This window comes from Bos grunniens, chromosome 26, assembly GCF_055505025.1.
Source record: "Bos grunniens cultivar Pamir isolate PY7600 chromosome 26, Bosgru_T2T1.0, whole genome shotgun sequence".
Taxonomy (NCBI): Eukaryota; Metazoa; Chordata; class Mammalia; order Artiodactyla; family Bovidae; genus Bos; species Bos grunniens.
The window spans coordinates 36,703,990-36,728,822 of NC_141190.1; the positions used below are offsets into that span (position 1 = coordinate 36,703,990).

Here is a 24,833-nt window from a genome sequence, read left to right on the forward strand (position 1 = left end):
ATAAAGTCTTACTTGTAGTGAGGAATTCCCCAGACACTAGCTACTGTGGCCACTTGAAATGTGACGCCTGTTGAAATGATAATATTTTGGATATTTTGGACTAAGTAAGTTGTTAAAATGTATTCACCTATTTCTTTTTACTTTTCAAAATGTGGCTTACGATACAATATTCCTATCAGGCCGTGCTGACCTAGAAAGCACAGGGCAGGGAAGGAGGCTAAAGTTTTAAGGACAATAGTGTGGCCCGTCTGTGTTTTAAACCTGACTGTCAGGCAGTGTAGAGGATACACACTGTTCTTCTGGGGACAAGGAAAGCAATTAGAAGACTACTGTGACGGTCCAGGGAAGAAATTATTATCATACTTAATATCACAATGGTTTTATTTCCATTGGAAAAAAAATTGCCATTTGCTGCATTAGTAGTAAGGGAGCAAAATACAAATAAAGCAAGTTATCAAAAAAAAAAAAAATGTGTTATTTTCTTTTGGAAAACAGATACCCCGTCTTACACACAAATATATACATACACATTTAACATCACCTACTGTACCCATTCCTGACCATTTTTTATATCAACTCTAGACTAACACAGTCCTGGAGGGAACATGGCCTTTTGTGAATTTACACAAGTCATCTGGGGCTGGAGGAAAGAAATTGTCCCCAAGACACTTCTTATTGTTACCAACGGCATGAGCCTGGAAAGCTTGCTTCAAGCCTCTGAGTCTCACCATCCTTATAAGTAAAACAGCTGAAGTATCAAGGTTTCTGCAGGAGATTAACTACAAAAACTTTAGAAGTATGTAAAACTGAATAACGAATGCTCTAAAATTTTAAGTATGCTTGTTCGTCTTTTTCACAACATAAACCATCTTCATGCATAACAGAGGGGGGCTAGAAATTATTTCAGTCCCTGAGTCTGGGGGACCTGAAACCCCTCACATTTGGTGGGACAGACGCTCCGGAAGGTTTAAGACACAGTAACCCCCAGATGACTGCCATCTCCTTCTGCTCAGGGGGCGTCTGGCTTCCCCAGGCAAGTGTGTTCTCCATCCCGCTGAAGGCCTTGGTGGTGGGCAGAGCCAGATAAAGGAAGCCAGACAGGCTCTCTGAAGGTTAAGTAAATGAGACTCTGTTTGGCTAACACGCTGGTTATCTGGCCACACAGGTGTCCCAGGGTCTTTCTTTCCCTCACCTGGAATTTGGTATCACGAGGTTGCCAGAATCGGAGCCGAAACATATTAAATATGTTAATATTTAACTCCTCTGCAAACATAGCTACTGGCTTAGAAACGTCTAAGTTTGGATGTTTTACATTTAAATGTCCAAGGTTTGAGGGTCAAAACTGAATCAATGTTATGTAGTGCTCTGCTGAATCTAGGAGAAAGGAGTGTTTTGAATTATTTTTCAATTAAAGGCCACTTTCGGTGCCATATACTACCTGGGGAAGGACTGCTATGGCTCTGTCACCCCTTCCCAGGGTCCACCCTGTAGCCTGCAATCCTGAGATGTCAGGACTAATAAAAGCTGGTGGAGAGCAGAGTTCCAGTGGTAGCTCCAAGCTCTACCTATGATGTTTGAGAATTTCCTCTGTACCCAGCACACATAAATTGCATCTGGGGACCTAGGCAACACTGGTTGAATTTTTACTAAAACTCGAGGTATCATTTGGCCTCAGATTGCTTTTGAAAACAAGGGTCACCCTCAGGGTCTGAACTGAAAAACATCCATTAAAATTAAAATTCTATAAAAAAGGAGTGAAGAGTAATTAATTTTTATAATTTAGGAAGAAAGGAGTTTTTTTAAACCAAAAATTGGAAAATCATCTGTCAAATTATTAATGTTTTGCTTAATATTTGCATCCAAATCTCATGGTAAAGTTTACAGCCCAGGATGAAAAATCCCATGGACAGAGGAGCCTGGTAGGCTACAGTCCTTGGGGTCAAAAAGAGTCAGACATGATTGAAGCGACTGAACACACACACACATTCAATGTTCGGTACCAAAGCTGTTCTTGGAAGTAGGAGAAATTGTACAATAAAATAATCTCCATTAGTTAAGTTAATGCTAATTGACATAACCTGAAATATCAGTGGCTTAACATAATAGGAATTTATTTCATGCTTATGTAAAGTTCAAAATGGATGTTTGTGATTGAAGAGAGCTTTCCTCTAAGCAGGGAACCCAGGCTCCTTCCAGCTTGTGGCTCCACCAGCTTCAACACAGTCTTCAAGGTCACTGTTCTTGTCTGCATCAAGCCATGGAAAAGAAGGAGCATGGAGGGTCACGTGTAGGTTCTTCATGAACAGGACTAGAACTGATACACATCTGTGCACTCACATCTTATTGGCCTGTTGATCTTGTGGCACATCTTGCTGCAAGAGAGATTGAGCAAGAGAGTTTAATTCTATTCTCTGTGGGAAGAGGCGAGCAATCTCTGCTATGAACTCTATAAACACCCATTCCTAGAAAGCATGTTTGTGATATGAATGAAACAATATGGTTCACAAAATTTTACAAGATTGAATTTAAGGGAAGTTATGCATCTGGAATAGACATGATAGACTGCTGATTATGTACAATTCCTTTCTTGGCTTTTATAACAGTTTTGGAAACTAACTCTTCCTAAAGCACTCTAAAATTTGAGCCTATCTCTGTTCATTAAAATATTCTCCATGGACTCTAGTCTCTGTTTCAGAACTTAGTGACTTTTAGTCCTAAATCTACAATCTATACTGAACAAAGATCACCTAAATTATGGATTAAATTTGTATCTAAAATGCCTACTTAGAAATTCTGTATGAATTACTTGGTAATTCATACAGAATGTATTTTATTTTATAGTAAACTCCAGTGTAAAGAAAGCTGAGCACCAAAGAATTGATGCTTTTGAACTGTGGTGTTGGAGAAGACTCTTGAGAGTACCTTGGACTGCAAGGAGATCCAACCAGTCCATCGTAAAGGAAATCAGTCCTGAATATTCATTGGAAGGACTGATGATGAAGCTGAAACTCCAATACTTTGGCCACCTGATGCAAAGAGCTGACTCATTTGAAAAGACCCTGATGATGGGAAAGGTTGAAGGCGGGAGGAGAAGGGGACGACAGAGGATGAGATAGTCAGATGGCATCACCGACTCAATGGACGTGAGTTTGAGTAAACTCCAGGAGTTGGTCATGGACAGAGAGGCCTGGTGTGCTGCAGTCCATGGGGTTGCAGAGTCAGACACAACTGAGTGACTGACTGAACTGAAAATCATAGTTAAAAATCACAGTTCTTTACTGTGAGTTTTTGTAGGCAGTTGTTACTATAGCAATGATTCAAGCTGTAGTGTTTTTTGTATTCATTCCCTCATTTGTTTGCTCATTCTTTCAAGGGGGATGTGTTCAGGGACTGTTTCGGGCCAACCTGGCTAGATACTGAGATAGGACATGGCCTGGAGAATCCCAGCCAGGTCAGAGTTTCTGATCCACAGCTGCTTGTGATGGGTGTCACGTGAGGCTACTTCTGAAGGGAAGTGTTTCTAGAGGGGAGAGAGAAACCAACCTCATCAGGATTGGAAAAGAGTCCATAAGGATGGGATTAAATGCTGAGACCGGAAGGATCCAGTGGAACTTTGCCGCAGCTCCCATCCATGGAATTCCTTCCTTGCAACTTCTGTCCTGGTGTTCATATTTCCCTTGCTCAACTTTCCTGAATTTTACTCATGCACAAATCATTTTGTGTTTTTTTTTTTCCTTTATCTGTAAACTCTGTCAGGGAACTAGACTATTTGACCATTTTTGACCTACAAACGTGGCTATTTCAAATCATTCAACCAATATTTGTGATGCTGTCAGGCCAAATGCTGTGGTCTCTTAAAATTATGGTATCCTATCACAGTCTTTCTAAAATTAATTTTAAGCAATCTATCACCCAATGATAGATTGGGTGATAGATGCTACTTCTCTTCCATATTATATTTCCCAGACCATTTTCTTCCAAGTTGAATTTGGTTTTTCTCTTATGGGTAATTTCATTTGGTGGTAGGGTCACTGATTTCACCTCTATGTTCTTAGAAGTACCCCCAGTTCCTTTCATCAGTTCATTTATTCTGTCTTCCGTGTTATTGTTGAGAAATAAACTATTCCTATGGACTATCAAAATAAAATATCAACACCTTTCCCCAAAGAAATGAAATCTCTTGAAGAATTGCCTCTATTTCATTGTTTTGGAGGGTAAGGCAAGATTGTATGAAATTGCATGAGCTGGTAAGCTCTTAGTATTTGTTGTCAAGACTATGGCTGTCAAATCCGTGGAAACAATTTAGTTTCACACATACCCACAGACCAGCCCAGAAAACTGTAAACTAAGAAAGGGATAGACCAAAAACTTCACTACAATGAACTTATGATGATTCTAACTATTATAATCCCATTAAAACAGAAGGACAGGGAGGCCTGGCGTGCCGCGATTCATGGGGTCGCAAAGAGTCGGACATGACTAAGTGACTGAACTGAACTGAACTGATTCATATCTACCGTTTTCTCATCTTTCGAAAACTACGGTGGAAAACTTTACTTACTCTATCAGTCATGGTTTATTTATGACTAAAATTAGAAATACACCCTTGGAACCTCCTCTTTTCTCATGCCACTTTTCCATGGCATTGCTCAAAAAGATAAGATTTGCCTATAAAAGGACCTCTAGGTGCTACCTGGCTGTGCGCAGAACTCAACAGAACTGCCACGGTGAGTCTGAAGCTTGTTGTCTAGTTTATTCGAATTTACCCATTCAGACTTGTATTATGCCAGTCTTTTAAAAACTTACCTGGACTCAATTATATTTTAAAATTTTATTTAGATGCTGCTAATCTGGACACTTTCACTGTTGCTGGGAGCAGTCGTAGGTAAGAAAAAATATTTTTGTCATGCTGGAAGAGACTTACTGCTCAATACTTGGAAGAAAGTCTTCAACAGCTGAATTCAAGCCACTATGAGGATGAGGAATAAGTGAGTAGGAGAGATCCATGATTAGGAGCCTAGGTATTGGGAGTAAGGCTGCTAGGTAAAAGCTAAGACACCCCGTTAAAATTGAATTTCAGATAAAACCAAGAATATATGCCACAGTCATATAAATAATAAAATTTATCATTATAAAAAATAGGATTTAAATTTATTGTTATTTTTACAATAAAAATGTATTGTTTATCTGAAACTCCAATTTAACTTGGATTTTCCTTTCTAAATTTAGCAATCCTAGCTTGGAGTCATGTGTAGACTTTGAACCCGGGTTCCACCAGCCACAACTGTAATTCCCTGAGCAAAATTCTTAACCTCTCTGTGCTTCACTATCTTCATCTGTCAACTGGGCATATAATACCACCCCTACTGTAAGATAATTGTGAGACGTAGGTATGATAATGTATGTAAATCATCTTGCCTAGTACCTGGCGCATAGTAAGTTTTCAAGAATGCAGCCCCCACAACAACTGCTACTCCTACTGTTAATGGTGTAACTCCTGGATAACCCTTCCTTTGCGTTGTTCTTTTATGGGTGCAGAGTTGTGTCAAACCATGGACTTTCTTTTTATTTTAATTAGATTAATTAATTAATTAATTTTTGGCTGTGTCGGGTCTTTGTTGCTGCACTGGCTTTTCTCTAGTTGTGGCGTGTGGGCTTCTCATTGCTGTGGATTCTCTTGCTGTGGACCATGGGTTCTAGAGTATGGGGGCTTCAGTAGTTGTGGTACGTGGGCTCAGGAGTTGTGGCTCCCGGGCTCTAGAGCACAGGCTCAATAGTTGTGGCATGTGGGCTTAGTTGCTCCATGGCATGTGGGAGCTTCCTGGATCAGGGATTGAACCCCTGTCTCCTGCATTGGCAGGCGAATGCTTTACCACTGAGCCACCAGAGAAGCCCCACCATGGGCTTTATATTTGATTATTTGTGAGCAGCCTTTTTCATCACAAGAATTTAGGATGTCTCTAAATATATCCAGTAGGGTGAGACCTAAATACTCACCCAGGTAGATATATAAAGTTTGGACATTTGCATGAAACTTAAGCTCTCAACCCCAAACCCAAAGTCAGAAGACGGTTGCAAGAAGGTAAGCACTTCATCCCTTACTCCACAGCCTGGGGACACAAAGCTACTCCTTTCTTGGGCACCGGAGGCCCAAAGAAGACATCTGAGTTGAGAGTCTTAATCAAGCCCTAGCATGGGACCGGACAGGGACAGAAGGGGAGTGAGGCGGTCCTACGTGGTAGAAACAAGAAGTAGCAGCATGTCCTTAGCTGGGATGTTGTGTGTTGAAGTAGTTTTGTGAGTGTGTGGATAAGAAGGTATCTGAGGATGTGGAGGAAGAAAACATGTCACAAAAAGTAATTTAACTCAAACATTGGCAGGGAGACCATTAAAAAGAGCATTCTGGCGAAACTAACACTGCTGTGTGATTGCAGGAAAAGAAGTCTGCTACGATAGACTTGGCTGCTTCAGTGATGATTCCCCTTGGGCAGGAATTATAGAAAGACCCCTCAAAGTATTGCCTTGGTCTCCAGAAGAAGTCAACACTCGCTTCCTCCTATACACTAATGAGAACCCAAACAACTTTCAAGTAAGAACACTCATTGTTTTCAGAACTAAGTTTCATCTGTTTCATGTAATAAGGATACTGAATTTTGTCTTCTGAAAAGAACAAGTCACACTGTGGAGATTTTTAGGGCAGAGAGCTTAAGTGTTATTTCATCTAACTTGTTTATTAAAGTCTTGTTTGATAACTTGTTTAAAGTAGCCATTTACTTAGTATTATTCTTATTCTACCTCTATGGTGCATTTAACACAATATTCTAAAAATGGTTATTATATATAATCTCCAGATGTTATGTGCAATCTCCTAACATATTTTGTATCTATAAAATACATACATATGTAGTTTTCCATTGGTCAAAGACAAGACCCCACCACCAGTATTGTGGTGTTGTTGTTTAGCCTCTAAGTCATGTCCAACTCTTTGTGACCTCATGGACTGCAGCACGCCAGGCTTCCCTGTCCTTCACCACCTCCCGGAGTTTGCTCAAATTCATGTCCCTTGAGTCCGTGATGCTCTCTAATCATCTCATCCTCTGCCTCCAATATTATAGCAGACACGTTACCCAAGTGGAGCAAATGCAAAAATTTTACAACATCTGGAAAGGAGTGACTTGGTAATGTTTGGAAATAGCTTGGTTGTAATGAGAGACTCTTTACTCCCAAGGACCCCGAGACTCAGTAGTCTTCTCCCACCTGCCACTTCCCTCCTCGTACAGGCAGCCCTACTGGGTACTCTCAGAAACTTGACGTTAAACATTTTTCTCCCCCAAACAGGAAATCGTTGCAGATGAATCAACCATCGCAAGCTCCAATTTCAAAACAAATAGAAAAACCCGCTTTGTTATTCATGGATTCATAGACAAGGGAGATGAAAACTGGCTGCAGAGTATTTGCAAGGTGGGACTGTAAATCTATTAAGGAAGTTGTTTCCAGAGTGGTAATTAACAAGGCAAGGCCCCAACAGTCAGGACAGATTCCTGTCAGCAGGAGGTTGGAGTCTCCTCTGACCTCACTGGGCCTGGGGTTCCCAGAGGAGGTCCAGGAGGTGACACAGGGTGCAGGTCAGACCAGCAAAGCTGGCAGGCATGTGGTGGCTCTAAGTAGCGATTATTTAGTAACTAATACAGAGATATTTCAAAATTTTCACAACAGACGCTGCCATACTGATGCAGCATTTGTTGCATTGTCGATAGCTTTCATTTCTTCAATAGGTTTGGATTTCTCTGTGAAGAACTAAGATAACTCATTTTGCCCAAACTAATTATTTTCCTATGATTTTCACTTGCTACTCGTTGATCTCCTATAGTAGCGATAGCTTGAAAAACTGTGTAGATTTTCATTTCTGGCTCCTGTTGTTTCAACAGTAGTGATCCTATTTTCTTGAATTTGTCTTTGGCTATGTGCCCTGTGATAATGAAGAATTAAAGGACAGAAAATCAAACAGAGTACATTTTCTGAGTAACTGCTAGTGCTGGAGGAACATTATTGTTGATTCATTTCTTCATCAAGCTTTTGTGGCCAACTGTGGCACCAAGATGCGGTCTTTTCTTTAAAGGTCTTATTTCAGGCCTGTCTATGACTCAAATTAAAGGCTGAATTAACTTCAAGAGAGTTTTGACTGATCCTGAAGGCAGTTAAGATTAGAAATAATCAGTAAGGCCACAACTTGTCTTCTAAAATACTTTATAGTTGATTATTGAGCTGGGGGAGGAGGGAGGGTAAGTAATAGATTTATATACTACAGTGAAGAAAAGATAAGTTTACCATTCTCAGCTCCAAAGGTATGTAGATTTTCAGATATATGTATAGTTTATTTTTGAGATCCCAAAGGCAGCTGTGTTTTTCTTGCATTTGATTGGCTTTGGGCATCAAGATGGAGGAGTGAGTAGGTTAAATTAGAAGAACAAATGCCCTAAATTCCAGTTCTGACTCTATCCTCGGCTAACCAGGACACTAGCAAATTGTTGCCCCTCTTTGGATTTTACTCTCTGTAAAATGAAAGAGTTGGAGATGGATTCTAAGATTGCTTCATTCTCAAATTCTTCTTGGCAAAAAGGTGAGGATATGCATAAATACATACACAAATAAACAAAATTTCTGCCAAGTCCAGCATTCATGAAACTATCACTGATCCTCACATCCAGTAGATATCTGGAAGGTTGTATTTTTATGTGAAATAACTTCAGTGATGTACAATAAAACACATTCATACAAAAACTTAGATTTATCTTTCTATCATGGAAAAGCCTATTCATTTGCCTTCAATATCTTTATTTAAAGGGCCCTGACACAGTCTTTCACTTATTCCATTATTTAGTAAATATTTATTGAATACCTACTATATGCCAGGAACTGTCTGAGGCACTGAGGATACATCAGTGGACAAGACAGGTGATGTCCTGGGGTGCATTCTAGTAAGAGACAATGTAGTCTTGTGAAGCTGATGATGCACTAATGAGACAAACCACTGTACCACATTTTATGCACCTTTCCCCAAAACAAACATCCATGCATCTGTTGTGTAGACATCCCAAGAATCCATTTCCCATTATGGCCAAATCTCTAGTTTAGAGCCAGTGTTAAGCTTTAAAAAGTATTCTGTAACTGTAACAGAAGTTTTGTTTACTGACTTCAGGTTAAAAAGTGAGCATGATATTGTGTAGGTCAAGAAGAGAGTTGATCCTAGAGTTCCAGAGTGTTAATTAGGAGTTAGTTAAGATCCTGAATTGTTTACTAATTTACGGTGTCCCTCCCACCAGAACCTGTTCAGCGTGGAAAGCGTGAACTGCATCTGTGTGGACTGGAAAGGCGGCTCCCACACAGGATACACACAAGCCACACAGAACATCCGGATCGTGGGTGCGGAGGTGGCGTATTTAGTGGATGTTCTTAAGGTAACGAACTCTGGGTTACATAAAAGCCCATGCACATGGCTGTCTGAATTCTCTTCCCCCCAAATTGCTGCATGTATGAGAACTGATAAAATATTTTTTCTACTGAGAGCTGCATTCTCCTGATTGAAGAGAAAAATGCAAAAAAAAAAAAAGAATCTTGATTTAAGCTTCATCAATTAAATCAATTTGACCTTCATCAATTCATCGCCCATTAAGTGGAAATTAAACTAATTTTAAGTGCTATTATTCAAGCAAACCAGGTAAGGTCTATCTACTGAATTCCACTGTTAGTTTTTTTAACATAACCAATTATTAAGCCAAGTTGACATGATAATTAAACTAGGGGTTTTGTTTGTTTGTTTGAAGAGAAGCACAGTGATAACAAGTTAACCTGATTTGCTAACTAAAAACTTAGAAAATATGAAACTTGAAAAAGCTTAAGTAATTGCTTTCATTATTCTTTTCTTTTCTCTCTTTTTTTTCTTTTACTTTTTTTAAAAACTGAAGTAAAGTTGACACACAATATTCCAATAGTTTCATGTGCCAATATATATAATTGCAATGTCTGGTTCGTGGATACAGCAGAACATTTATTGATTAAATTCACCATCCGCATGACTATGGTTTGTGGCACCCCAAAACAATTACAGTAGTAATATCAAAGGTCACTGATCACCATAAGAAATACTATAAAAATTTTGAAATATTCTGACCATTACCAAAAAGTGACACAGAAACACAAAGTGAACAAATGCTGTTGGGAAAATGGCGCAGTTGGACTTGTTCAAAGCAGAGTTGCCAGAATCCTTTAGCTTGTAAAAAACAAACAAACAAAAAACAACCACAGCATCTGTGAAACACAATAAAGCAAAGCTCAATGAAACACAGTATGTCTGTACTGCATCTTCTTTATGCACCTATTGATAGACTCTTGGGTTGCTCCCATAGCTTGGCTATTGTAAATAATTCTGCAATGAACATAGGAACGCATGTATCTTTTGGAAATCATGTTTTCATTTTCTTAGAAACAGTACCCAGAAGTGGAATTGCTGGACCGTATGATAGTTCTGTATTTAATTTTTTAAAGAACCTCCATACTATTTTCCATAGTGGCTGTATCAATTTACATTCCCTATGTCCATTCACTGACATACTTGAGGATTCCCTTTTCTCCATATCCTTGCCAACACTCAGTATCTGTTGTCTTTTTGATAATAGCCATTCTGACAAGTATGAGGTATTGTCTCACTGTAGTTTTGATTTGCACTTCCCTAACCAGTCCATTCTGAAGGAGATCAGCCCTGAGATTTCTTTGGAAGGAATGATGCTAAAGCTGAAACTCCAGTACTTTGGCCACCTCATGCGAAGAGTTAACTCACTGGAAAAGACTCTGATGCTGGGAGGGATTGTGGGCAGGAGGAGAAGGGGATGACAGAGGATGAGATGGCTGGATGGCATCACTGACTTGATGGACGTGAGTTTGGGTGAACTCCGGGAGTTGGTGATGAACAGGGAGGCCTGGTGTGCTGCGATTCATGGGGTCACAAAGAGTCGGACACGACTGAGCGACTGAACTGAATGATTAGTAGACTGACTAGTTTTCTGTGATTATGGTTTCAGTGTGTCTGCCCTCTGATGCCCTCTTGCAACACCTACCGTCTTACTTGGGTTTCTCTTACCTTGGACATGGCGTATCTCTTCACAGCTGCTCCAGCAAAGTGCAGCCGCTGCTCCTTACCTTGGACGAGGGGTATCTCCTCACCGCCACCCCTCCTGACCTGTAACATGGAGTAGCTCCTCTCAGCCCTCCTGCCCCCGCGAGGCCACCGCTCCTTGGATGTGGGGTAGCTCTTCCCGGCCGCTGCCCCTGGCCTTGGGGAACTAAAAAGCCTCTTGATGAAAGTTAAAGAGGACAGTGAAAAAGTTGGCTTAAAGCTCAACATTCAGAAAACGAAGATCATGGCATCCGGTCCCATCACTTCATGGCAAATAGATGGAGAAACAGTGGAAACAGTGTCAGACTTTATTTGGTGATTGCAGCCGTGAAATTAAAAGACACTTACTCCTTGGAAGGAAAGTTATGACCAACCTAGATAGCATATTCAAAAGCAGAGACATTACTTTGCCAACAAAGGTCCGTCTAGTCAAGGCTATGGCTTTTCCTGTGGTCATGTATGGATGTGAGAGTTGGACTGTGAAGAAAGCTGACTGCTGAAGAATTGATGCTTTTGAACTGTGGTGTTGAAGAAGACTCTTGAGAGTCCCTTGGATTGCAAGGAGAACCAACCAGTCCATTCTGAAGATCAGTCCTGGGATTTCTTTGGAAGGAATGATGCTAAAGCTGAAACTCCAGTACTTTGGCCACCTCATGCGAAGAGTTGACTCATTGGAAAAGACTCTCATGCTGGGAGGGATTGGGGGCAAGAGGAAAAGGGGACAACAGAGGATGAGATGGCTGGATGGCATCACTGACTTGATGGACGTGAGTTTGGGTGAACTCCAGGAGTTGGGGATGAACAGGGAGGCCTGGTGTGCTGCAGTTCATGGGGTTGCAAACAGTCAGACACGACTGAGTGACTGAACTGAACTAAACTGAACTGAATGATTAGTAACCTTTTTCAGTCAGAAGTGGCCACAGTACCACACAATTGAACTCATCTCACACACTAGCAAAGTAATGCTCAAAATTCTCCAAGCTAGGCTTCAATAGTACATGAACCATGAACTTCCAGATGTTCAAGCTGGATTTAGAAAAGACAGAGGAACCAGAGATCAAATTGTCAACATCCGTTGGATCATCAAAAAAGCAAGAGAGTTCCAGAAAAATATCTACTTCTGCCTTATTGACTATGCCAAAGCCTTTGACTGTGTGGATCACAATAAACTGTGGAAAATTCTTCAGGAGATGGGAATACCAGGCCACGTGACCTGCCTCCTGAGAAATCTGTATGCAGGTCAAGAAGCAACAGTTAGAACTGGACATGGAACAACAGACTGGTTCCAAATCAGGAAAGGAGTAGGTCAAGGATGTATATTGTCACCCTGCTTATTTAACTTATATGCAGAGTACATCATGAGAAACGCTGGGCTGGAGGAAGCACAAGCTGGAATCAAGATTGCTGGGAGAAATATCAATAACCTCAAATATGCAGGTTACACCACCCTTATGGCAGAAAGTAAAGAACTAAAGAGCCTCTTCATGAAAGTGAAGGAGGAGAATGAAAAAGTTGGCTTAAAACTCAGCATTTAGAAAACTAAGATCATGGCATCTGGTCCCATCACTTCATGGCAAATAGATGGGGAACAATGGAAACAGACTTTATTTTTTTGGGCTCCAAAATCACTGCAGATGGTGATTGCAGCCATGAAATTAAAAGATGCTTGCTCCTTGGAAGAAAAGCTATGACCAACCTAGACAGCATATTAAAAAGCAGAGACATTACTTTGCCGACAAAGGTCCATCTTGTCAAAGCTATGGTTTTTCCAGTAGTCATGTATGGATGTGAGAGTTGGACTATAAATGAAGCTGAGCACCAAAGAATTGATGCTTTTGAACTGCTGTGTTGGAGAAGACTCTTGAGAGTCCCTTGGACTGCAAGGAGATCCAACCAGTCAATCCTACAGGAAATCAGTCCTGAATATTCACTGGAAGTACTGATGCTGAAGCTGAAACTCCAATACTTTGGCCACCTGATGTGAAGAACCAACTCATTTGAAAAGACCCTGATGCTGGGAAAGATTGAAGGCAGGAGGAGAAGGGGATGACAGAGGATGAGATGGCTGGATGGCATCACCGACTTGATGGACATGAGTTTGAGTAAGCTCCTGGAGTTGGTGAGGGACAGGAAGGCCTGGCATGCTGCAGTTCATGGGGTTGCAAAGAGTCAGACATGACTGAGTGACTGAACTGAACTGAACTAAATGATTAGTAATGCTGAAGGTCTTTTCATCCATCTGTTGGCTATCTGTATGTCCGACTTAGAATGTCTATTTGGGTCCTCCCTTCATTTTTTAATCAGATTATTTGGGTTTTTTATATTGAGTTATGTGAGCTCTTTGTCTGTTTTGAATGTCAGCCTCTTATGGAATATATAATTGCAAATATCTTCTCCCGTCTAATAAGTTGCCTTCTTGGTTTGTGATGGTTTCCTTCACTGTGAAAAAGTGTTTCGGTTTGATTAGTTCTGTTTGTTTATTTTTGCTTTTGTTTCTTTTGCCTGCTTTTGACACATCCAAAAAAATTTTGCTAAGATGGATGTCAAAGAATGTACTTCCTATGCTTCTTCCGGGTGTTTTATGGTTTCAGGTCTTACGTTTAAGTTTTAATCCATTTTGAGTTTACTTTTGTGTATGGTTTAAGACAGTGGTCCAGTTTTATTCTTTTGCATGTAACCGTCCAGTTTTCCTAACATCATGTGTTAAAGAATCATCCAGTTCAGTTCAGTCTCTCAGTCGTGTCTGACTCTTTGCGACCCCATGAATCGCAGCACGCCAGGCCTCCCTGTCCATCACCAACTCCCTGAGTTCACTCAGACTCATGCCCATCGAGTCAGTGATGCCATTATTACTTTCTAATCCAAATACTTGCTTCATCCCCTCAGGACAACAAGTCCTTATACCATCAAAGGTTTCCTCTATGTAGTGAAACAGTAAAAGAGAGTACTACTTCCACCAGTTTAAGTACTAAACTATTGCCATTTTCTATTATAAATGAACATAATCCCTGAAAATTGATTGCTTGGAAGGGGCAGCATGTCTTCTTAAAAGTTGAGTTTTCGGAGCTCTCTCTTTTCTGCCCGTCTTGAATTTTGCCAATTTGAAAACATTCTGAAGGAGTTTTCTTTTCAACAGTCATCATTTGAATACTCGCTTTCTGATGTCCACATCATTGGCCACAGTCTGGGTGCCCACGCTGCTGGGGAGGCAGGAAGGAGGACCAATGGGGCTATTGGACGTATCACGGGTAGGTCAAAACAGTAAAAAGCTGCAAAATTGGACCAGGTGAAGCCTATATGGGGTCTACAAGGATAGAAATTTGACAGAGAGGCCTGATTTTTACCTGAGGAGACAAGTTTTTACATTTTCTGAATTAGGTCACAGGATCAGAGAAATCAGTGTGTTCTGCTGCTGCTGCTGCTAAGTCGCTTCAGTCGTGTCCAACTCTATGCGACCCCATAGACGGCAGCCCACCAGGTTCCCTGTCCCTGGGATTCTCCAGGCAAGAACACTGGAGAGGGTTGCCATTTCCTTCTCCAGTGCATGAAAGTGAAAAGTGAAAGTGAAGTCGCCCAGTCATGTCCAACTCCTGGCGACACCATGGACTGCAGCTGACCAGGCTCCTCCATCCATGGGATTTTCTAGGCAAGAGTACTGGAGTGGGGTGCCATTTCCTTCTCTGAGTGCATTCTGAGATCTTATTGTTTATTAATACTGATCTTTGGTCTACAGAGCCCTGTTTAGCATATAAATACTCACATGTGACTTAACATCTGGCGGTCTTATTCGTATCTATTTTCTCTTTGTCAGATATTCACAAAGGATGAGTTTAGTGAATAAAATAAATAGCATAAATAATAGAATAAATAGAATTAAACCCAAAGAGATCAAAAATGTATTAATTAGTTATATTCTGCTTCCCAGCAATTGGTAATTATTCCAATCCTCATCAACCACAACCCAAGTGGTGGGGACAGATAGTCTGGGAGCCTGGGCTGCCAGAGCTCAAGCTGCCAATTAGATCAAAACTATCATTTTACCAATCTCAGACTGGTTGCATTTAGCCAGTGGATTCATGTATTGGATACCCAGGTCCTGCAAAAACCTTGTAACTTTCTAAGAAGGACTTTGCTTTCCTGGATCTGAGAGGTGACTATTTCAGGGAATGATTACTTACTCTTGCATCTTCCGACTCTGTCCCCAACTCCTGATTCTCTTTTTTTAGTACTTCAGATAAGTTGGTTATATTTGGATTGGTGAGGGCAACTGGAATATTTCTCTTTAATTTGCTGGAGAGAACTTTCCTTTTCACAGTCCATTCACGTCCAGTGGAACCTGCTCAGTCAGGCACTGTGTCAAACTGTGGTCCCAGTGACTGTGAATGCCGAGATCCTCGCCCTCAGGGGCTCTTTAAGCCTGAAAATCTCTCAGGAGTCCAGTGCTATCTCCCGGAGTCTGACCTCTTTCGTTGTAACCGCACTAGTGACAGAATTGACCCAGTGACTAAGTATCCACGAACATTCCATGGCTCAAGGAAAACTCACTTTAAAGCAAATAGTAAATTACATGTAGGTTTCCTTTCAGAAAAGGGTACATTACAGAAGAACTGACTTATCTCTTTGCACACCCTACTCGTGATTACCACCTGCACTTGCACTCGGGTGTGTTACTAGTGAGAGAGGCGAACATGTGTGTCCACTGATCAGACACTGAGATGACACATCCTGTCTGTTTTAGGGTTGGATCCAGCGGAGCCTTGCTTTGAGGGCACACCTGAATTGGTCCGATTGGACCCCAGCGATGCCCAGTTTGTGGATGTAATTCACACAGATGCTGCCCCAATGATCCCCAACCTGGGTGAGTCCCTCAATTCATCCTCCTGGAGTGTTTTTTGAATTTAAGCATTTTCGAGTGTTTTGAGTCCCATATTTTAAAATTTCTCAGGGTTTGGAATGAGCCAAGTTGTGGGCCACCTAGATTTCTTCCCAAATGGAGGGAAAGAAATGCCTGGATGTAAGAAGAACGCTCTGTCTCAGATTGTTGACATCGATGGGATCTGGGAAGGTAAACCTATTTATTATGTACATAAGGAGAGTTCCTTGGGGCAGAATCTGTGTTTTCTTTTGGTAAACATGCTACATATTTTAATATGGTACAGGTGTTACGTTTTCTATAAGCAAGGACTTTTCATCGTATCCCCGTGATACACATTTTCACCAAGGGAAGTGGACATGAGCAGACTACAGGAAAGAAAATGTACTTGTATTCAACTTTCCAAGAATCTAACTCAGGGAATACATTACTAAATTATACTTGTATCTATATGGACAGATCTTTTCTTCCTAGCGTTATTTTTCCATTTCATTCATCTGTGGCATACCTATTATAATCTTAACTTCTGATTACATCTCAAATAATAACAACCTTTCATAAATGATTTTGTTCTGTGACTGCCAGGAGTTTGCACTAATTAGAGAAACCTATTCAACAACTGTGTTCCAAACATGACATTAACTTGGAAAAATAACATCTGTCTCTGATGTGTAATCATGTCTGATTTCAAAGGAACACGGGACTTTGTGGCCTGTAATCACTTAAGAAGCTACAAGTATTATGCTGACAGCATCCTCAACCCTGATGGCTTTGCTGGATTTCCTTGTGCCTCTTACAGTGCTTTCAGTGAAGTAAGTACATCGTTTCTTGCACCTGAAGGATTTTGGGACCATCACTTCTCATGACTGGTGTGGTTCACTGCATGCAGTATACACTCAGTGAATGATACTATATGACTGATACCTTATTTATGCTTTCAATCATACATGTTTATTCTAATAGTGATAAGGCAAGGGAGAACTTTAGAGAGATGGATGTGTAAACTGAAATGCTGTGTCCACCTTGTTCTTTATCACTTCTGTGTGTGTTGAGTAAATGTGAAAACTTGCTTTGGAAATAATTGGAAGTCCAAAATTTATCTCTGGAAACCTGAGCTATGGCCTCAGGACACTAATGACCGTGGAAAAGTTGTCTTAAATGTTAACCTTACAAAGGAATAGGATTGTGGGCATGTGGACCTTTCTGTGCAATCACATAATTGCCCAGGTTTTTTTTTTTTATCATCTTTTTTGGTAACCTCTGGATATCTAAGTTAGGATCCTTAAATCTGATCTTGAATGTGTGCCTGTGTGCTAAGTTGCTTCAGTCGTGTCCAAGTCTTTGTGACCATATAGACTGTAGCCCGCCAAGCTCCTCTGTCAATGGGATTCTTCAGGCAAGAATACTGGAGTGGGTGGCCATGCCCTTCTTCAGGGGATCTTCCTGACCCAGGGATGGAAGGAACTATGTTTCTTTTGTCTCCTGAATTGGCAGGCAGGTTTCTTACCACTAGCACCACTTGGGAAGCCCTGATCTTGAATATAACATAGCAATTGCCTTTTTCTTTTTTTTTACTATTGCTTTTCCTTTCACTATAATTTTTTTGAATAAAAATGTATACCATGTGTTATTTAATGTGTACCACATGTACATGTTTATTTGTACATATTTAAATATGTAAATTTTAAAGTAACATGCCAGGTGAAGTTATAATTATCAAGCCGTTATACTTTAGCAATGAAGAGAGAGGATCTGATTCCCACTTCCACAGTTAAAAAGGTGAATGATTTGGGGCAAAACATTCAACTTCTCTAAATCACTTTCTTCATTTTAAAATGTAAATAAAATGGTAAATTCCATGTATGTGGTAGGAGGAATTAATGAGATAACATGTTCTAATTACTTAGCCCAGAACCTAAGGTATAATAATTAACACTCAACAAATGTTAGCTCTTATGTGTAAGGGAAAGAAGATGGGTACATATTTTATTTACAATATAGCTTGCATGTACAAGAACATCCTGGCTTCTTTATTTTATTTTCTTCCCAAACCCCCGTTTTCTAGGTAATGGGGAAAACAAACACAGAAGCTTTAAATTCCATCCAGTTAAAACTTGACCTGATTCAATAATATAAACAGTCCTTTTAAGTGATGCTCACTTTTATAGGAAAGCATTTTCAGTTTCTCAGATTTCTCAGCCTTTGGGCCACCTATCTCCAAGTTGATATTGGGCAGGATGATCTTGGTGGTGGTGGTGGTGATGGTGTGTGTGTGTGAGAAGGTCAGAAAGGAAGACTTGGGGATCCACCACATTGAAGGGCTCACTGCTGCCATCTGCAGGTGATGTCTGGGCATGTCCACTCTCACAGGTTGGGTATTTCTTCCCGGCTGACTCCATTTCCCCTTATGGCACCCCACTCCAGTACTCTTGCCTGGAAAATCCCATGGACTGAGGAGCCTGGTAGGCTGCAGTCCATGGGGTCGCTAAGAGTCGGACACGACTGAGCGACTTCCCTTTTCCCTTTGCTGGATGCAGACCTTGAGATTTGGCCCAGTCCCCATCTGGTCCATTGATTCAGGAGTTCACCACTCGCCTCTTCTGTGGGGCAGCCTTGCCCTTTCATAGTAGGTATTTCTGTATCTCTCTACCTGTCTACCTCCCCCTGTTCATTTCTGTCCCTCTTTTCTTCCCATCGTTTCTTGATCCAAAAAGAAAGGACATTTTCCTATATGATATAATTTTCTTCAGACCCTCACCTCATGGCTAAGTCTTAATAACCAACTAGAACAAATTCCCTTCACATTGGGAAAATTCTGAGATTTGAATCTTTCAGACCTTGATATGCTAAGTGGGAACTAAAGAAATTGAGAAAAATGACTTTTAAGTCTGTTGTCTTCCCAGTGGATTCTATTTTGTATATCAGAAGCTGATTATCACCTTGTTCTTTCTTTTCAACTTTTCTAAAATAAATTCTGACCACCTAAAACAAGAGGGGGTGTCTTGGGGCAACTGGAGCAACTTCAGAGAGGCAAAAGAGAAAAGGCTAAATATATATATATATATATATATATAAATGATCTTAAGTGACTTTTATAATTTTTTTCTTAATATCGTGTTATTTAGCAGTGAACTCGGAGAAGGCAGTGGCACCCCACTCCAGTACTCTTGCCTGGAAAATCCCATGGATGGAGGAGCCTGGTGGGCTGCAGTCCATGGGGTTGCTAAGAGTCGGGCACAACTGAGCTACTTCACTTTCACTTTTCACTTTCATGCATTGGAGAAGGAAAAGGCAACCCACTCCAGTGTTCTTGCCTGGAGAATCCCAAGGACGGGGGAGCCTGGTGGGCTGCCGTCTATGGGGTCGCATAGATTCGGACTGAAGCAACTTAGCATCAGCAGCAGCAACAGTGAACTAGCTGATTTATTGTTGTAAATAATGAGACTCATTTTTAACCTTTGTTGAGGCACCGTTCAAATCTTCTGTTACTATCAGAACAAGATTGGGATTAGAGTATTTGAGAATTCAACAATATGTAGAATAAGATAGTACGCTATTTTTAAAAAGAGCATCCTTGTTCATCATTTGCTTATATTCTCTAGAACAAGTGTTTCCCCTGTCCAAGTGAAGGCTGCCCCCAGATGGGTCATTATGCTGACAGATTTCCTGGGAAAACGAAATCAGAGGGCCAGACATTTTATCTAAACACCGGTGATGCCGGCAATTTTGCCCGTAAGTTCCTATTTTGTCTCAAATTCTCAATACTATGTATTTTGTCATGTCCAGTGGAAATGTGTGAAACTGCTTTCCTGTACAAAAGTTTTAAACACTCCTCTCCAAAATGGAAAAACACTTCAATGCCATGCTTACTGTAAACATGGCTAAATTTGAGGGGCAGAGTGGAATTTAGAGCCTGATCCTAGGTGGCACACTGGCAAAGAATCCACCTGCCAATGCAGGAGACATAAGAGATGAGGGTTCCACCCCTGGGTTGGGAAGGTCTCCTGCAGGAGGAAATGGCAGCCCACTCCAGGATTCTTGCCTGGGAAATCCCATGGACGGAGAAGCCTGGTGGGCTACATCCATGGGGTGGCAAAGAGTCAGACACAACTGAGCAACTGAGCAGGCATGCATGCACGATATCAATTGATACAAAAATAAATTTCTCCACAATTGATACTGGTGCTGAATTCAGGAAGCTTCTTCTGCTCCAGCCTCTTCATACTCTGTTAAAAGTTTAACTGTGCAAAATTACGAGATTTTTTTTTACAAACAGAAAAGTAACTCATGAGAGAGATAGCAGAGGTTATGGAAATGGAAAGGAGGTGACAGATTCAAGACATATCAGGATTGTAGACTTCATGGGTGATGGAAATCAGAAGATGTGGGAACGGTGAGGCCTGGGGACAGACCCTGGGTTTCTTTTCTGGGGTAGCAGAGGAAGAAAACTATTTGTATGGGAGTTAATAGAGTTAACTGCATAATAAAAACTAAAGCTAAATTTTATCACCTTTCCAATTTGGCCCAGGCTAGCTCTAAGCGGCAAAAAATGGCAATTCACTATTGACTGGTACTATAAAATGATTACCATAAGTCAATACAATTCCAGTGATGATGGAAAGTTGACTTATAGAATATTTGAGATAAATGTAGGTTATTTAGACAAAAAGATGATAGTACTCTAAACTTCTGTGATCTATAAAAATGAAATAAACTGATGAAAATATCACATTATCTTTTAATATAAAGTTCTTCTAAGATCCTGAATACATTGTTAGGTTAAAAAGTTGAAAGCAAAATATATTACTTAGTCCCTTGGCTTGAAATCTTTTGACCTTGGGAAGAGTCTGTGTTCCTCCCCCACCCCCTATTGTTAGCCCTCTGAACACTTAGTTAAAGGAATATCCATCTCTATGTGATTAGAACTACCAAAACCAGACAAAAATTATTCAAAATTCAGCAGTAATGGAATCCTGTTTTTGGAGTAATTTTTCTAAAAGTTGATATTTTGCAAATATTTCCCCTTTGTAGGTTGGAGGTATAAGGTGGATGTCACACTGTCTGGAAAGAGAGTTACAGGACACATACTAGTTTCTTTGTTTGGAGATAAAGGAAACTCCAAGCAGTATGAAATTTTCAAGTAAGTAAACTCTCAGCTCCTTAAATATTGCAATCCTTCACACATACAATGTATGTCATGGACATAAGAGTTTATTCATTACCATGTGAGAATGCAGGGAAAGAAAGTTTTTTGCTTTACCTTTCTTGGCTCTTTGGCTAGTCTAGTAATAAAATTAACATAGGCAGATAACAGGAGAAAAGCTAATTTAATCATGTACATATGGGGCTCCTGTAATATGAGACCTACAACCAAACAATTGAGGCTTATATGCCACTCTGAGCTAAGGAGAAGGGAGCAGGGGTCTGGGACTTGAAAGGGGAGAAAGGAAGATGGGAAGACCGAATATTTGGTGAACAAAGGCTTGCTGTGCCAGGCAGAGGCAGCGGGACATGGAGAGGAATTTGGATCCCTGCCAGCTTGTCACACCCAGGCCATATTCCTTGTACTTATCTCAGGCGATATTTCTCTTCCTGAACCAGGCCTTCTACCTAAATTCTTTTAGGCAGGTAAGGGAAAAGTAGAAGTTATTGAATCTGACGAATCTTGATTTTCTTCAGCTCAAAATAGTCCACCTGCCAAAGTGGCACATTCTGGAGAGACTTGCTCTGAACCCCTTCAGAATTGCAGAACTGCCATGTGTCATTAAAAGGAAGATATTATTTCACCCTTGTACCTTAATATGTTTTAGAATTCTGGTTCCTAAGTTTTTCCCCTACTATTTCCTGAGAAAACCACAGTTGTTTATTTTGATGTATGGCATCTGATTTATAATCACTAAGTCATTATTCTACCCATGAAACAACTGGAAAAGGATGACATCATGATGTCATCATTTATTAAATTGTGGGAGGATTGTGTTTGAAGTTTTATCAAAGTAAGGCTGACTTTAAAGTAATATGAGTTATTGATGGCAAATGAACTACCACTGACTGAGCATCTATGTCTGTGTTTATTTAACCATTAGACTGACAAGTGTAGTGTCAATCATCTTACTAGAGATACACTGTAAGCTGGTTTTAGAAACAAATACATATATGTATGTATGTTTATGTATGTTCATGTGTGTGTTTAACTTCACTCCCAAGCGGTACTCTCAAACCAGACAGTACTGAATCCAATGAATTTGACTCTGATGTGGAAGTTGGAGTTTTGCAGAAGGTTAAATTTCTTTGGTACAACAATGTGATCAACCCAACTCTACCCAAAGTGGGAGCATCCAAGATCAGCGTGGAAGCAAATGATGGACAAGTGTAAGTAACAGACATCCGAAGAGCTCGGAAGCATTGTCACATTTGTAATTCTACTCCCACTGAAAAGCAACTCTAAGTTAAATGATCTGCAGTGGTTCTCCTCTGTCTCAGCAGTAGCTGCTCCCCAACACCTTTTATTTCTTTGGGAGAAAGTGTAGAACTTTAGGAAAACAACTTTAATAGATTTGTGGATGATTGTATGGGCTTCTCTGGTAGCTCAGAAGAATCTGCCTGCAATGCAAGAGACCTGGGTTTGATCCCTGGTGGAGAAGGAAACAGCTACCGACTCCAGTGTTCTGGCTGGAAGAATCCCATAGACTCTACAGATCACAAAGAGTCAGATGCTGCTGAGCGGTTTTTGATTTCATTGTGTGATCTGATACAAATTAAGCGTTAGATTGAGAATCTTGTTTCATGAGCCTGACGTGAACAGGTTGGTTTCATTTAGCAGTTGTGCTTTGTGCTACGTGTATGCTCAATATGAGTATCTTCCCCAAACTTCCTGGATTCACCAAATCACCACTTCCGTTACCAGGAAAACATGCAGTGTATCAAAGAACACAAATAGGTTGTCCTGTATCATTGGCCCTTTTAGTGAAGACAAAGATCAACCCTTGGTTCTAATCAAGATTGGAGTGTGCGTGAATCAAAGGACATTTACCATAGGGAATCACTAGAAACAGTGAGTTGAGGATGACGATACTCATAAAAGTACTAATATCAGTCCAGTGTATTGAGTATAACGCCCCATTCCGAGGTACAGAGCTATGTGGCTTCTTCCATCATATCATTCAGTCCTCCTGTAAGTCCAATGAGAAGCTTTTGCTTCTGACAAAGATGGAGACACAAGAGACCAGATTTACCTTCCCACTGAAACAGACAGAAATTCAGACAAAATATATCAAACCACAGTTTTTTAGATACTGAACATTAGGCAACAAAGGAAAGTGATTGCTGAGAGATGATAAACAAATAGTGTAGTCTTGAAATTGTCCTGGCTTACAGCCTTAAGCGAGTAACCAGGATGTCCCACAAAGAGGGAAAATTCAGGCAGAGCCCACTACCTGACCTGAAGAAACAGATCTAAGAATCCAGAAAATCCAAGACAAGTAGATTTCATAGGACTGAGTACCAGCAAGGAGAAAGCTACAGAGAGGGAATCTCAGAGAGCTGGAAAATTTCCTTAAATACTCAGCAGACTGCTGACCAGCACACATGTGTGAGGAAACTAGCCAGGGCTGTGAGTGAAATAGGATGGGAAGGAGAGATGGCAACGGACAGGAGAAACATTTCAAAATAATGGTTATGTTTCGCTCTTGATGGTGGTAATGGAGGTAAGTGCTACTAATATCCTCATTTTACAAATAGTTCAATGAAGTCTCAAAGCCACAATTCAGGGGCAGGAAATCTGACTTCAGCAAATTCTTCACTACCCCAAAACAAATTCAGTTCAACTTTATCAATATTTATTGTGTGCTCTTTGTTTCTTGTGACACTTTTGAGATTAGTTTTTAACCTTTAATTTGCTATTTGCACATCTGCTAGCCATTAAATTACAGGGAAGAAAATGAAGATGAAGAGAAAGAGTCTTTGCTGAGCATGTTTTATGCCTCAGGCATTTACATATGCTTATGTATTTTGTTGGACATCCCTGCTGGTTCAGATGGTAAAGAATCTGCCTGCAAAGCAGGAGACCCGGGTTCAATCCCTGGGATGGGAAAATCCTCTGGAGGAGGGCATGGCAACCCACCCCAGTAAAAAAATGTGCCTCCTAAGTATCATTCAGTCTTAATGAGTAAAATTATCATTTCAGTCGAATATTGAATTAAAATAAGAACACCTGGCCAATGTAATACCAGGACCTCAGGATTTTTACTTTGGCTTGTTTCTTTTTCCTTTTTATTAAAACTGTAGCTGATTTCTTGTCATGCTGTCAACCCTCTTCTTCCTCACTGCATTCATGGACAACATGCCGTATTTAGTAGGTCCTCCAGGGATGTGACTGGTAGATCTTCCCTGTCCTTTGAGAGTCTGATAATATCTTTTCTGTCTGCTATTGCATAGTCACGGCATAAAACTGGAAAGGAAAATGCAGTCCTTTGTACCCAAGAGGTATTCCCTCAGCCAGTATCTAGTCTCAGGCACAAGGTGTCACACTCACTCAGACTGAGAAGAGGCAGAGAAGAGGCTGTCATCACACTTGACACACCAGCTGTGTGCCAGGAAGAGCTGACGTCTTGTTTTCTCTCCCCAGGTTTGACTTCTGTAGCCAAGACACTGTGAGAGAAGAGGTTCTGCTCACCCTCAACCCATGTTAGGAACTCCGGCCATGTGAATACTGAATCTTACTGCTAATAAAATCTGGTGGTAAAGCAATACATTCCTTTTTTTGCCATCATGTCCATTATTTCCAGT

The 24,833-nt window shown here is 40.6% G+C and overlaps 1 protein-coding gene across 1 annotated transcript; it reads left to right on the top strand.

The window, feature by feature from the left end:
• Positions 1 to 605: 605 nt before the first annotated feature.
• PNLIP (pancreatic lipase) lies at positions 606 to 24,739 on the top strand. Its single transcript, XM_086379321.1, has 13 exons — positions 606 to 739; positions 4,687 to 4,727; positions 6,435 to 6,589; positions 7,339 to 7,461; positions 9,324 to 9,458; positions 14,310 to 14,421; positions 15,912 to 16,031; positions 16,119 to 16,238; positions 16,740 to 16,858; positions 19,649 to 19,778; positions 21,078 to 21,186; positions 22,254 to 22,418; positions 24,673 to 24,739. Exons 1-13 carry the CDS (start codon positions 606 to 608, stop codon positions 24,734 to 24,736), a joined length of 1,527 nt encoding a protein of 508 aa, XP_086235447.1. The 3' UTR covers positions 24,737 to 24,739.
• Positions 24,740 to 24,833: the final 94 nt, after the last annotated feature.

Bases quoted from the DNA above. Each gene is read 5' to 3' on its own strand.
- PNLIP (XM_086379321.1), top strand. From the start codon at position 606: ATGGCCTTTTGTGAATTTACACAAGTCATCTGGGGCTGGAGGAAAGAA. The intron at 16,859-19,648 runs GTAAGTACATCG...TATATTCTCTAG, and splicing joins CTTACAGTGCTTTCAGTGAA to AACAAGTGTTTCCCCTGTCC. The intron at 21,187-22,253 runs GTAAGTAAACTC...TTCACTCCCAAG, and splicing joins AAGCAGTATGAAATTTTCAA to CGGTACTCTCAAACCAGACA.